Source organism: Cynara cardunculus (genome assembly GCF_001531365.2).
Source record: "Cynara cardunculus var. scolymus isolate 2C chromosome LG 12, CcrdV1, whole genome shotgun sequence".
Classification (NCBI taxonomy): Eukaryota; Viridiplantae; Streptophyta; class Magnoliopsida; order Asterales; family Asteraceae; genus Cynara; species Cynara cardunculus.
The window spans coordinates 35,427,236-35,442,291 of record NC_037539.1 but is presented as its reverse complement, the minus strand read 5'-3'; the positions used below and the strand labels follow the sequence as shown (position 1 = coordinate 35,442,291).

The 15,056-nt window shown below is 33.4% G+C and overlaps 1 protein-coding gene across 1 annotated transcript; it reads right to left on the bottom strand.

The window, feature by feature from the left end:
* Nucleotides 1-1,448: 1,448 nt before the first annotated feature.
* On the bottom strand, nt 1,449-8,873 carry LOC112522513 (E3 ubiquitin ligase BIG BROTHER-related). The gene is made up of 7 exons (XM_025131689.1): nt 8,469-8,873; nt 7,759-8,083; nt 7,577-7,626; nt 2,644-2,685; nt 2,389-2,510; nt 2,197-2,305; nt 1,449-1,716 (listed from the first exon to the last, which is right to left on the bottom strand). The coding sequence occupies exons 1-7, from the start codon at nt 8,679-8,681 to the stop codon at nt 1,666-1,668; spliced, it is 912 nt and encodes a 303-aa protein (XP_024987457.1). The 5' UTR covers nt 8,682-8,873; the 3' UTR covers nt 1,449-1,665.
* Between the last annotated feature and the right edge of the window lie 6,183 nt (nt 8,874-15,056).

The window sequence follows — 15,056 nt, the reverse complement described above, 5'->3', positions numbered from 1 at the left end:
TCTAGCTTCAGCGAATGATGATGAGACCTTCAGGTCATTCCAGCATTCAGCGATCAAAGGAAGCTTGCTTAGCACGATCGTTGTTGTCTTGTCCTTATGCACACAAAGGACAAACACATACCCTTGCAAAAGTTAGTACGGTACGAAGCCGATTAGTCGACTCTTTGTCCACCAACTTTAAGCAAAGATGTCTGTTCAAAAATAGTGATTTTGTACTATTCACTGTAGCAAAGGACAAGTCTTCCTTTTAAGGCTTGACACGCACTCTAAACCTACAATATTGCATTAAATGTTCATTTAATTCACTGTAGTGTTGTTTTATTTTGTAGTTGTTGAGACATTTGTAGAATTGATTTACACTGTGAAATAGCACATGAATTAACATTGAATTATTAGTTCACATCGTGAACTAATATACCACTACTTAATTAAAACAATGTAGCGAGCACATGGAGGGGTTAACATTGAACTGTTGTTTCACACTTTAAAATAACACATTACCATTAATGTAAAACAATATTTTACGTTTTTATATAAAAAATAGTGTTCTATTTTAAACAAGTTATATAAAAACGTAAGATATTAGTTCTATTTTAAATTAAAATAGAACACTATTTTAATACATTTGAAATACTTTATATCTAAAAAATAGTGTTCTATTTTAAACAAGTTATATAAAAACGTAAGATATTAGTTCTATTTTAAATTAAAATAGAACACTATTTTAATACATTTGAAATACTTTATATCTAAAAAATAGTGTTCTATTTTGAATTAAAATATAAAATAAATTATTATATTTGTAAAATATCAACAAGAAGTTTCTCACAAATTTTAACCCAACTTAGGAAATGCTAGGCATATGGTTACACAACTAGGATATATTAAAATGGTAGAACCATTTGATTTGGTTCTCTATAGCCATGAGATGATCAATTTAGGGTGATAAAGGAACTCGGTAAAATAGCCTCGTAACTTTAGAGACTTAACCCAACACCTTACAATACGAGCTGATAACAGCCATACACCACCTGTGTCCACGTTCCCAATAATGAATCATGAACGAAGAAAGGCATGAGAGAAAATTGTGACAAAGAGTTCAATCCTGGCTCATCAGGATTAACGCCCGTTTTCACGGTTTAGGTTAACTCCCATTTCACCCGAACCAGGCTCTTATCAAAAATCTAAAAGACCAATTTTTATCTAGTCAATTTTTAACCGGTCCAAACTTCAATTGGTCCACGAAAACATCAATATTCACAGGATCCAATTCAAGATTCAAATTCTGATTCACAAAGGACAGATATCAGACAAGGTCCGGATTGCAGACATCATGGTCCAGTCTCGATGCGGTCAGTCCGTCTGTAGATCTGAAGATGGGGAACCATCAGCAACCAACAGTCCAGGTTGATCCTTGACCTAGACTCTACAGATAGCATCAGGCGATCGACAAAAATAGACATCAACTGGCACCACGATCCKATAGACATTGAGACAAATCAGAATTATGATCCAAAGAAAGTTTGCATAAGAAAAGCTGCTAACCAACTACAACATAACCAAGAATCGTTACAAATGAGGGATATTATGGTCTTTGAAAGGATATTTTGGAACCAGGGTTTCGTTTTGTCTTCTGCAGCAACATAAAAACACCACGAATGTACATCAACTAGCGCTTCCAGATGTTGAGACCTCTGTGCTGCAGACAGGGCACACCTGCAGCCACCATATCATTCATTGTTAATCTCCAAAAAAACACAAAAAGTTTCACCATATCATTCATTATTAATTTCTCCAAATACTTTTCAGGATAACACAAAAAAGAAACAAAAGCATCCCTACCGGTACATCCCAACCTCCCTAAAAGTCGGGGGTTCAAGCCTCACAAAAGGTGAGAAACGCATGTGACTTTTGCGGCCGTATTCAAATATTTATTTATATACACTTCAAAAAACTACTATGAACAACCCTTGCCACAGGATTAGGGGTGTCAAAGAAACTGAAACAGAACAACCGACAGAATTTGAGTTATTTGGTTTCCTGGTAAAACGTTTTGGTTAACCGAATAAGATAGGCTTATCTGGTTTGCTTTTGGTTAGTTTTTTACAGATTTGGTTAAACTGGTTAATTGAACAAGTATATACTATCAGCATCCAAAGAACATAGAGAGGAACAAAAATAACCGACTTCATGTACCTTGTTTATCTGTAGCCAGTTGGTTATGCACTCAGAATGGTACGAGTGTTTGCATGAAAGTAAGATCAAGTTATCACCATCCTCATAGTCTAGGCGACAAATAACACATCTGAGAAATAATAAGAACAAGTCAATCAACATCACCTGATTCAGATGATTAAAAAAGATTGAATTGAAGAGACTAGTCATTACGTTTCACTGCTTCCATTATGACTATTTTGGGTCTTGTATACAACTGAACGCAGAGAAGCAATTGAATCAGCAGAAAGCCCTCGACTTTCAGTCCCAACTACTTCACCCAGTGCAAGCAATTCCTAGAACACTTCACGTGTCAGCAATTCATACAAGACTGAAGAGAAGACCACAAGCTAAAGGCAAACAAGCAATTGAAAAATGTCTAATAGTTTTGAGTCATCTCGGAGAACAGATTTTATAAAAAAAAAATACCTCATATGATAGTTCATCTGGGTCAACATCATCCCATGTATCCTGAAAGACAAAAATTCTTTTGTGATCCAAACGTCAACTAAAACATACCTGCCATGCCAGGGAGAACTACATAGAATGTTGTACTTCTATACCAAAAAAGTGTATTCATTAAAGTATTTGGAAAAGGGAAGGATGTTCATACTTTTTCAATATGAAAAAATAAATGCAATTAAAAGTCGTCTTACTCAGAACCCCAATTATGACATCCCTTCTCTCGCACTTGACACCTCGGAATGCACCATTTTTACACTAAATGATTGCAAGTCAATGTGAAAACCAAACAAGCCCAGTATATCCCACCCGCCCCCAAGAAAAATACACAAAAATGAAAAATATGTAAGATAACTTATCATTCTCATCATTACCTGCGAAAAATATGTAGAATTTCCAAAGCATAAATACAAAGAAAATGAATAATAGATAGAAACTAAAAAAAATAAAAGAAAATTAGCATTATGTTATACCCCGAGGGTTAGCAAGTCCTTTTAGTAAGCTGAGTAAACAGGGACAAGTAGGTAACGCATAAATGGTATAAGTTGGTAATGCTAGGGTTTAGTATAAATAGGAAGGTTGAGGAACGTGCAGGGTATTATGTTCTGTAAACGCTTTTCTGGGTGCAAGTCCTGTGGAGAGATTCTGGCCTCTCGAAACCAGATAACCCCTTTGTAAGCATTCGATTAGTGAGAAGCATTCGGTTTCTTTCGAATTACATTTCTTTGATTTTTCCTGTGTACATCAAATTGGTATCAGGGCGAGATTGAATCTGGAGAGAACTGTTGTTTTGTGTGGAAAGGAATTGGAGGGCAGCATCATGAGATAAGGGTGTGAAATCATTGAAGGAAGATTTCAAATCCTTAAGGATATTGAGACCGTGACGAAGATGATGGACAGGTTAATCAAGTTTTATGACAAGTTGATAAAGGAAAAGACAGCCAAATCCGAGGTAGAAGATTCAAAGAGAATCCAGATTGTTCATGTTGTTAACAGAAAGAAATGAGGAGAGAAAATATAGAGGAATATGGAAGGAGAGAGAACAGACACAAAAAAAGATAAGAGGCATAGAGGGAAAGGGGTGGGTTACTCGATTGTCATCCCGAGCCACTGCCACAACCCTCACCACCACCATCTTCATTATCTCCCCGCCATCAACACTAACATCACTGTTGCATCCGCCATCATCGCCGTCACCGCTGCCTCCACCATCATATAAGTCAGATCAATGGTGCTTCCACTGTCGAGGGTAACCAAGTCTAGAAATCAAGATATCAATCATTGGAAAATTTATCTGGCCCATGCCCATTTTAGGGATTACTTTTTGGCCCAAGCCCACGATGGACTTAAACTGGTCCATCAATTCCACGTCTACAACAATGAAAAATTGATTTCGGTTTAACGATCTTCACGGGAAACTGCCGCCTCTGCTACCACCCCCTCAGCTGCCTCCATCGTTACCACCCTCACCGCTTCCATCATTGCCGCTACAGGTGGTGGCTCGATCGTGATCCCTTCTAACCTGGGATGTTGGCAAAATTGATGTCGAGTTGCAAGTGTTCCAGTTTGAGAATGGGACGCTACAGGGATGGGGGTGTAGTTGCATTCTTACCATCTCCAAAATGGGTGCAACGTCATGCAAGATTGCACATGCTTTGGAGAAAACAAACTACCCAGGTTATGACTTATATAGGAAGAAATTTGAAGAGTACCATTTTTCACATCAAATTACTGTTGACCTTCTAGCCATGAACAAGGTGGATTTATCATCACCAACAGGTACCAAGAGATTGCAGGAACGGAAAAAAAACTCACTAGTGAGAAGCATTCGATTTCCCTTGACTTCAATTTCTTTGAGTTTTTCGATGTACACCACATTAGGTGGATGTAGTACTGATTGTAGCCTTAATGGTTCCTCTTGAAGGTCTAGGTGATTCGTCATCATGAATTTTGTTCTTCCCCTTCTCATCTAAAAGGGAAATGTTTTTAACCTCTCCATGAACTAGAAGGTTCTTGCATAAAACTCCACCAGAATGTCATCGTGAAATACATTCTTGAAAGCCAATTGAAGCAGCAACAAAGCATATTGGTTATAAAGATCCACACTTGTCTGATATCTGGCATGTGCTTTATGAGGCTTGCCATGATGTACTTCGTGGAGCATGACAAGTAATATGTGTGTTGGTGTTATTTGGTAATGTTGCCGACATAGGATTGGTGGGCAATTTCATTCTTGTATCATGTTGCCAAATGAAAATCTACTGCTAATATGACTATCGAAGAATTACACAGAGGGACTACATGATGTCCATTTTTGCAACGTGGTCCTTGAACTGTTTGGTTTTACAAAGTGTTCTCAAACTTTATGGAACTTGTAAATTAATTCCTCAAAAGTATCTTCTAAATAATTGTAAAGAACCCCTTGAAATTTATAAGATTCAAAACAGACCTTTGACTTTCTTATGTTTACAGTGACACTTATCTTTTGGAATTTCCAAATTGATCCCTGCACTTCTAGTTATGGTCTATGTCTGAAGTTGGTGTCTTGTTCGATGGTAACATGTGTGGAGGCCAAGAGCATCTTACTCCTTACATTTAAGCTAATGTAGGGAGTGAAATGCATAAAAATTAATGAGCAAAATAATATATTGTTACTCCAATCATACTCCCTACATTAACAAATATACATTATTCTAATAGAACTTTTTTTACTTTTTGAACAAAAAATAATAATAAATGACCTGTACATATGTATATAATAAAATAATGTAGATTTTTTGTAGGAAGCACCTCACATGTAGGGCGTGGGATAATGAAAATGAATGTAGAAGTGAGGTTTTTTCATATTTAACTCCCTTACAATAGTTAAAGAGCAATGTAAGGAGTGCACTGGAGATGCTCTTAGAGGTTAGGACATAGGACGATGATGAAACATGGAAGGACAAAAGGAGTTGGGAGGGGGTCGGCAATGTAACCAAGCAAATCCATAAAATGAGACCAACATTCAGCAGAATGCAAAACATCAGTCAAGCACAAGGGAGATAGTATGCGTAAGAAAAAAGGAATAAAGATGAGAGGCAAAGATACCATTACAACGGATTAATCATGATAATGAAGCTAATTCTTATTCAATAGGAGGAGGCTTTCGGATTCTAATTGTTGCTGTTCTCATAGTAGATTTTAAATTTTGATAACTTCTACCATCAAGAGTAAAAAATTAAAATAATCACAACACTTGGACAAAACTTCATGTGTCATTTCTAAATTTGGCTTGTACCTCCACATAATATAAAAACAACTCCTCGTGTTTTCAAGTGAGACAGCTTTACCTCGCAAGATAAGTTTATGTACACTACACACTATAATAATATTTCAATGTTTAGTTTCTAAAAGATGTTGTTTGACACGTAATGATACATCCAAAGTTTTGAAAGACAAAAGTGTGAGGTGAGGCATTTTCCCTTAGTACTTTAACAATAAAAACAAAAATTCATAACAATCAACCCATAATTAATATAAAATTACTAAACCAGAAATTAGAACAACTGTTCCTAGGTGATTTTGGTAATATACACTAAATTTGGGACAACTCTGCTATAACTTTTTGATCTTATACCCTATACCTCTCGAGTTTCGACCACCTATAGTTGAATGAGAGTGCAAAAATGACCACCACCCAACCCTTCTCCCTTCTATCTCCACACCCACCAAATGCTCCTCCTCCTCAACGCTGTTACCAACACCACCACCCAACTTCATCATCGCTTGTTGATCTTGAAGGTCAGTTTTTTCAGAGTAGGGTTGAACGTGCATAGGGAGGAGAGAAAGGATGAAAAAGAAGAGAATACACAATCATGTAAGAGAGGAGACTCTTTTGAAGCTCTTTCCCTTGATCGTCATGCAAGAGGATCTTGCACAAACCTAGTAGTTATTTGTAAGCGTGAGGGGGGAGGAGACCACATAATTGTGAGTGGGGCAAGACGAAGGAGGGGGAGAAAGAGAACGTTCATGGGGTTTCATTTTTTAAATAAGAATGAGAATAGATATTGTTGGCCTCCTGTCACCTCGCTTCATACTGAGCCTTGTCCATGTGAAGCACCTCAATCCTAGCAGCAAAGGCATGGCCTCATAAATGGTTTTGGACCACCTTGACCGATTATAAAAACAAAGGATACCTCAAGTTTTCTACATAGTAACCTTAGAGAGATTTGCAAGAAATATTTCTAGATGTAATATACAAGAAATAGGACCCCGTTGTACAACCAAAAATAACAGGAAGGGGAAGAACTGATTCAAATTGCAATTCATAAACCTAAACCAACTACAAGTTCAAATAGTTGCTCTTACAGCTCGCTTCTCCCATTTTCTCTTGAGGAAAAAAAAAGAGTAAACAAGAGAGCAATCAGTGAAGATGGCCATGCCAATAAAGCAGAAAGAAGAAAAATATGAGCTATTAGAAAGTGACTTTGCACTGATGACAAAGTACTCATAGAGGATATGGTAACATGTTAAATTGTGATCAAATCAAAAAAAATCCATACGCATTATGGCAATAATGTACCAAGTACCACCTATTTTTGCAGATATATTATTTCACTAAATAAGAAGAATTGTATGTTCATGTTTTAAGGATTCTTGTAAATCATCAAATGTTAAAAAGATCATCTTGAGAGTGTTCTTAATTCTCGTTCCATTATTCCAAACAACCACAAACCAAGTCTTCTCACTCCTATCTCCCTTGTTAACTTCAACTTTTTATGTATAAGGTACATTCATATTATTGAATCTAAAATTATTAGTTTGATACCTGAGTTACTCATGGCTAGATTTATGAAGAGATAACAGCATGTAGATAAACATCTAAACCATACTACTAAGCCAAAGGGCATAAAACTATTACCTGAGAATTACCACCATGATCATCAATATCATCATCTTCCTCTGTAACCACTGGCAGTCAGCAATGACTTTGTTAGGCATCTAAGTTTAGAACTAAAAACCTAAGACAATATCTAACAGGATTAAGGTAAGCATGCGGATAATACAATAACAAAAAAAATGCAATTCATGACCAGAACTCACTTTCATTTATGCCAGTGAGGGCCAAAAATCTAGCTGCCATTTCTTGATCTTCAGCATCTTGTAAAGCTCTTGCATAGGCCTCGTCATTTGGAAAAGAAGCAGGATCCAAATCAACACCTTGGTTGCCTATATCCTCCTCTCCAGATCCAAGATCAAGATGACCATGGACATCAAATGCATCTTCTCCTTCATCGGCATCAGAACCATCATATTCACTATTGTGATGATCAAATTCATCATCATCATCATGCGCATAACTTCCAGTTTCCCAACTCTCATGTTCACTCCCATCACCATTCATTCTCAACATCATATATGCCCTTTCCTAGTGATACAATTGCAATTTTATAAGGAATTAAGAATTCAACAGAACCATCAAAAAAGTGAAACCCACAAACTATCACCAATCAATACCGTTATCCACTAATTCCTCTAAATTGTGTATTTTCTCAACAGGAGAACTAATACAAAAGTGTATATTTTTATGGTTCATAACAATATGCACGATTGCACAGCACATGAAAAAGCTATGGTTCTTTCCTGGTCTCAAGTGTACATTTTTAGGGTTCACTCAACTACCATGATTCCAATTAAATCAAAATCTGATTATAATTAGAGTTCTGAACCTTGAAGTTCATACTCCAACCTCCGCCTAGTTTAACCCAGGGAAGAAGCATAAAGAAGTTTGTAATTAAAATAAAGAGATATACCTGGTCTTGTAGTGTACGAGCCAGGGCAAGATCAGCATCGACCTGACTGAGATTGGTGAACGGGGTTCTGGCAACCGAAGAAGACCGGTTTGGGTTGCCATTTTCCTCACCAACAACAGGAAGAACCGAAGAACCAACAAGAGTTTCAGAATTATTGGAAGGGTTCTCTTCGTTATTGGCGATCTTGCTTCCTTGGTCTTTGGAGTTGTCCATGAACTAGGGTTTGGATAGAAAATCAAATGATGTATTACGTTAAAGTGAATGAAAGAAGAAAGTAATCGAATATCTTGGGTTTAAGGATAGCTGATGGATTGATAGAGGCGGTGAGATAGAGAAGGAGAAAACTCAAGAGCAGTACGCATACGCAAACGCAATCCCTCCTCTACCGCAATCGAAAGCGATGATTTGATTATAAACAAAAAGGGTGGGTGTCGGTTAAACCTTATGGCTGGGTGGGTGGGTGGGTGGGCGATAACCCGATTCATTTGAAATTCAAAGTTTCAAAAAGATGTTAAAATAGAGTAATTCCAATTTCAATTCATGATAAGAATACTCATGTAATACAATAAAATACATTTTTATTTTAATATTTTATATTATTTTTTGTCTTTGTTGATATAATATGGTTGGTGTGATTTTGAGAAAGATAATATTTTTATTTTTGAATAAAAATAAATTTGAATACATCATAAAATTTTAAAAAAAATATATCGATATTAATATCAAATTAACTATTTAAAAATTCTCGTTTTTTTTGTACGGTTTATTTAGTTCAATTGATTTGTTATAATTTAATTTAGGTCAAATAGTGAAATAATTAATTTTTGCTTAACAATAAAATCTTTATAAAGATAATGATTATGTTAGCACTTAATTATTATCCTGATTATATTTTAAATTTTTTATATTCAAAATGAGATGTTTATATCGTATTTGATTATGTTTATCTATAGTTAATTATACTAATTCAAAAATTGAGATTTAATAAGTTGTATTTACGCATAATTTACTTATCATCTTAAATTTTAAGTAATATGCATTAATACATAGTACTTCATGCATAAAGAATGGATTTTAATAGTTTTTGTCAAATATTTTATAATATAATATAGATATAGATATGATGAATAAATTACATTTTTGTTCTTTTTGTTAGGAAATGAATTTTATGTTTTAAATATAGGAATCAGTGACAGAAAAGTCTTTTACGTGTCAAATATTTAAAAGAAATCGAAAATCAAAGAAAAAATAAAGATAGGCTTATAATGTTTAGAAGGTGACACCTCATTATATTTGGTTTCTTCTTTAAATATATATACTAGTATGAGAACTGTACGTTGCACGGTAGCATCAGTAATTTAGTTGATGATCTGATGATTGTCTATGTAAATATATGTTAGGGGTTGTTTACTTGCGGCTTAATTAGGTTTGCTGGTCTATCTAGCTTATTCGCACAACCCATTCGGGTTGTTTACTAACGGCTTATTCGCACAGAACATAGCTTAATCACACAGATGAAATAGTGTGTTGTTCCCATTCAGCCACAAAAATAACACTCATACCCCTTATTTAAAGCACCGTCTCCTTCCCATATGAGGACACTCCATCTTCAGCCTCTTTATGATTTTTTTTATTTTGATGTTCAAATAATTAATATTGGAGGTAAATAGATCATTTATGTTATTCAGACTGTTGGTTCAGGTAAAAAAAAAAGTAAACAACAATACTCATTTATCCGGACAGACAAATTTATCTATACAAGACTTAATAAAAAATTTGGTAAACAACCTCTTAGTTGTTAATAGAATCATCAACAAATAGTATTCAAATAATTCGAAAAAGTTAATAGAATCTAATTACTGAAATTTTAATATATATATATATATATATGTGTGTGTGTGTTTAGAAATAAAGTTGTAAAAATAAATAAAATGAGTAATAATAACGAGGGGGTGTGGATAATTTATGTATTGTTTGTTTGATTGATGATGGAGTTTTTTTTTAAAGAGAATGATACCTTCAGCTATTTTTATTAAGAAATAAATAAGTGTACGTCTAATCACACGGAAACTATTATATGTACAAAAATGTGGTAAATTAAAACTTAGTTTATAAATAATATTAGTCGATTATTAATATATATAAACTACTATAGAGAATAATTCATTGTTATAAGACAAATGATGTCTAAAAATAACAAAAACAAGTACTCCCTCCATCCCAAATGAATGATAGAATTGTCATTTAGTTAATTAAAAAATGTAATGATTACACATCCCCTTCACTCTTGGTATTTAAAAATGAGAACACAAGTTTTGTTTTGTTTTTTTCAAAATGGGTTTTTCACACCTATCAAAACAACCAATATAAAAGATCAAGAGTCATAAAATATCAATTATCACTAAAAAAATAATGTGTGATATCGTATAAAGCCAATTTTTTTGTAGTGGAATGATGGATGACATGAAAATTTCAAATTATATATATATTACGTATGTAAAACACAAGTAAGCTATGATTCTAAGAGTGTTTACTTTGGAATATTATCTTGGTCACTTTTACCCTACTTTTTAATATACAAAATTTGGTTAAAAATCCATATATAACACTACATGTTTACATGACATATTTTAAAAAAGATTAGTTTTGGCCCCCTCAGTTATAAGTCTCGTGTTCCGCCCCTGAAGAGAAGGGTTGCATTTTATAAGCTCGAAGTCAAATGTAAATTAATAAATAATATTATTTATCATCACTAAATTTTAGATTATGGAGAGAGAAAGAAATAGATTGATATAACTTAAATTAAAAAAAAGTAAAATAAATTGATATATATATATATATATATATATATTAAAAAGTTTATACATACATATATATATATATAATATTTAAATTAACAAAAAATGAATTTGTTTAGCAATTATATATGTGTGTGTGTTTGAGGGAGGATGATAATCAAATGAGAATGAGAAAAAGGTTACAAATCATGTAAAAAAATATTTTTCAAATCGATTCTCACATGTTTATAACTTTTTTTATGGTTCTCATTTGATTTGGACCATGTGTGTATGTGTATGTGTGTGTGTGTATATATATATATACATATATTATGGTTCTCATTTGATTTGGACCATGTGTGTATGTGTATGTGTGGAAGGAGAAATGTCAGTTGTTTTTAATATAAGTTGAGAAATAAAATAAAATGATTTATATATACATACATACATATTAATTATTTTAATAAGATATTTATATTTTATATTATATAAAATGATTTATATATCATGATTATTTAAATTTAAAAAATGAAAAGTTTTAACAATTTAATGTATTGAAATAATTTAAAAATAACTGAAAAATGAAAAGAAAAAAAAAAGAAGTTTCAACAATTAATGTGTTGAAAACATTTTAACCAAAAATAAAAATGAGAGGGAAAAAAAGATAAATATAAAAGATGGATTCCCATTAAATTTGGATTTTACCCTTATGAGAATATAAGTAGAAAAAGTAAAAAAAAAAATTACAGTGATAAAAGTATTTTGTTAAAAAATACATAAGTAAGTTAAAATGAAACATAATTCAAGAACTATGCAATACAATACAATAAGAATCAATATATTATAAGGGAATTTTCTTTATAATTCATGTCCATATAGCAATCCTAGAGATGAGTTGTAGAGTGAAAATCAAATATTAAATAATATGAAATGAAATAAGAGTAACAGAATGTAGTATTCAAATATGATGGAAAAATTGCGATCTATATTAGGTAGAAGGAGAAAATAATAAAAATATGAATGGAAAGTTACAGCACATGAAGCGCCATCTCGAATTAAAGTTTGCTTTATTTTTATTTGGTTGAAAATTTTGAAGAGTTGAGCAAAAGCAACACAATGAAATACGATTGATTACTCTTCTTCTTCATCACTGTCATATTGTTGGCAAAACGATGATTGATTACTCTTCTTCTTCGTCACTATCATATTGTTAGCATAACAACTGTAGTTCGTTACCGGCCTTCTCTTTTAATTTGGTCGTGTTTTAGCTTTTAATAACTTTTTGACAACACACAACTATATTCTAACAAACTTGATATTAGCGTTTTAGCTTCTAATGGCTTCTTGACAACACACAACTATATCCTAAACGTTTTTGACACTATATGACTTCTTTCATCTTCTATAATCATATATATGTATATATATATATATATATACACATACACATATATATACACATTCATATTAAAGGAAGAAGGAATGTAAGGAAACACATACTTACCAATAAAAATCTCTTTAATAAGGAAGATGAAAGAATGATGGGTCTTTTCAATAGTATGTCTCTTAAAAAAAATTTGTTTTTTTCTTTTAAGCTAAACCTTAATATAAGAAAGCTATTGTGAAGTGTTTAGAAAAAAAAAAAAAAAACGTAGTTTTTAGGCTTCTAATGTTGCCACGTCATACTCAGTGTAAAATGCAACGTAAAACAATGAATGTATGAGGTGTATTATATATAAATTAGTTCCATTGAGTAATTTTATAAATATGTAATGCATTTTCCTTAAATTGAGTCGTTTTTAGTTGTCTTTTGGTTGCTTGGGGACAAGCAACAGTTTTAGTTTGGGGTGTGATACACACTAATTATTTAGTGTTTAAACACTCTTTTCTTCTTTTTTAGATAGGATATTTTCCATTATACCCCAACATTAAGTCACTTTATTCCCTTATTTTCCACTTCTTTGTTTATGGAGCTAGAGTAATTTATCTATTTTTACTCTATAGTAGGCTAATGTGAACTTATTTAGGATAGATTGAAGATGGTTAATGTTGTTGGACTGTTGCAGCATGACCTATGAGTGGAGTTATTAAGGATATAGAGTTAAGAGCCACATGGCATGACAATAGTTGATTTTTTGAAAGACATTTTTGTATTTCCAATTGTATTTATTTTAAATGGATGAAAATTAGTTGTCTAAACATAGTACAATTAGACCTTTAACTTTTTACTTTAGTTGTACTTTTAGCTATTTTAACTCTAATTTTGTGCTAATTGTCTATTTTACCTTCACCTCTATTTTAGTATAAATAGAGATGTTGGGGTTAGTATTTTGATCATTTCTTTAATATCTCAAGTAGTCATCTCACTATTTTAAGTAGTTTCTCTCTCTAGAGATAGAAGTAATTTTTGGTGAAAGTCTCTTCCAAGTTTTCTTTTAAGTTTTCATTTATTTATTACGTTTTTCGCTCTTTATTTTCCGTCATTTATCTACTACGCTTTCTGCATTTTATATTCTGTTATTTATATTCCGTCATTTACTTTCCATTATTTATTTTTTATGTCTTTATTTACTGTAATTTATATTTCTTGCAATTTTCTTTCCGTTATGAGTAGCTAAATTTCTTAGCTCGGGTGTAAGACGGAAAAAGTGAGTTTGTAAATCAAATAAGATAGACCAACAATGTTTCATTATTTCATTTCAAGTTTTATAAAACCAATAACATTTCTTGACGAGTTAATCACTGAAATGTGTTAAAGTGTCATGGACTCTAAGTTGAGTCATTGATTGCACGTCAATTTGGATGATATGGGAAGTAGACTTGAAAGAGTTGCTAACAAATAGATTTGTTATCCGTATTTTCTAAATTGTTAATTCTCGACAGGTTGATCACTTTGAAGTGTTAAAGTGGAATGGACTAAGAGATGAGTCATTCAGAACATGTCAACTTGGATGATATGGGAATCTAGTCGAGAGAGTGATTTTTTTAACAAAGAGATTTGTTTATCCGAATATTTTGAGGACACCATTTGACACTTTCACTGGTCTGGATACCTCATAGAGATATAGGTGAAAGTTTTAATATCAGTGCAATGGTGAAATCCGAGAGAAATACCCTCAGAATAAATGGTGAAAATAGTTGTTACTAATTGCATGTTGTGGCAATTTGTCAGCATGGTCTCATGTTGTAGTATTTTGACAGCATTAGTCTACTGAAAATAGTATTTACATCTCATCTTGAGTCTTACACCATTGCTTTCTTTTATTACCTATTTTTTTCTGTTAATTTTTAGTTGTGTTAACTCTGATCCAATCAAAGTCTTCAAATTTGTCATCTGAAGTTAGTCTTTTAACTCGGTATCTTGTAACTTAAGATACTTATCCCTATGGAATATGATATTTGGTTCTTACCATTTCATTACTTGAAGACGATAGTGTTGACACGTGTAGACTTGCATGTGTTACCACTTAGTGTTGTAGAGATACACTATCATCGTCACACCCACCCACCTCATCTTTGTTCCCGCCCACCACACTTCCCCACCTACCCAACCACCATGCCATTATTGCCATCAACTACTACCCCACCCCCTCCATCCCTAACCCTCCATCCTACCCTGCCCACCCGCCGAAGCCATTGACCCCACTTCCATCCACGTTCGCCATGCTGGCCCCACCACTATGCCACTACTCTCATCACATCTACCCTTCGGCTACTACCCTTCTGTGTTGGTGTGAAGGGGGTGGGTGGGGACGGGACGTAGTGATGGCGACAATGGGGGTAGGGGGTCAGGCAGGATGAGGCTAGCAGT

Excerpts from the sequence above, each read along its gene's own strand:
- LOC112522513 (XM_025131689.1), bottom strand. The coding sequence starts at position 8,681 with ATGGACAACTCCAAAGACCAAGGAAGCAAGATCGCCAATAACGAAGAG. Across the intron at positions 8,084-8,468 it reads CTCGTACACTACAAGACCAG|GAAAGGGCATATATGATGTT; the intron begins GTATATCTCTTT and ends TTGTATCACTAG. Across the intron at positions 2,511-2,643 it reads CAGATGAACTATCATATGAG|GAATTGCTTGCACTGGGTGA; the intron begins GTATTTTTTTTT and ends GAAGTGTTCTAG.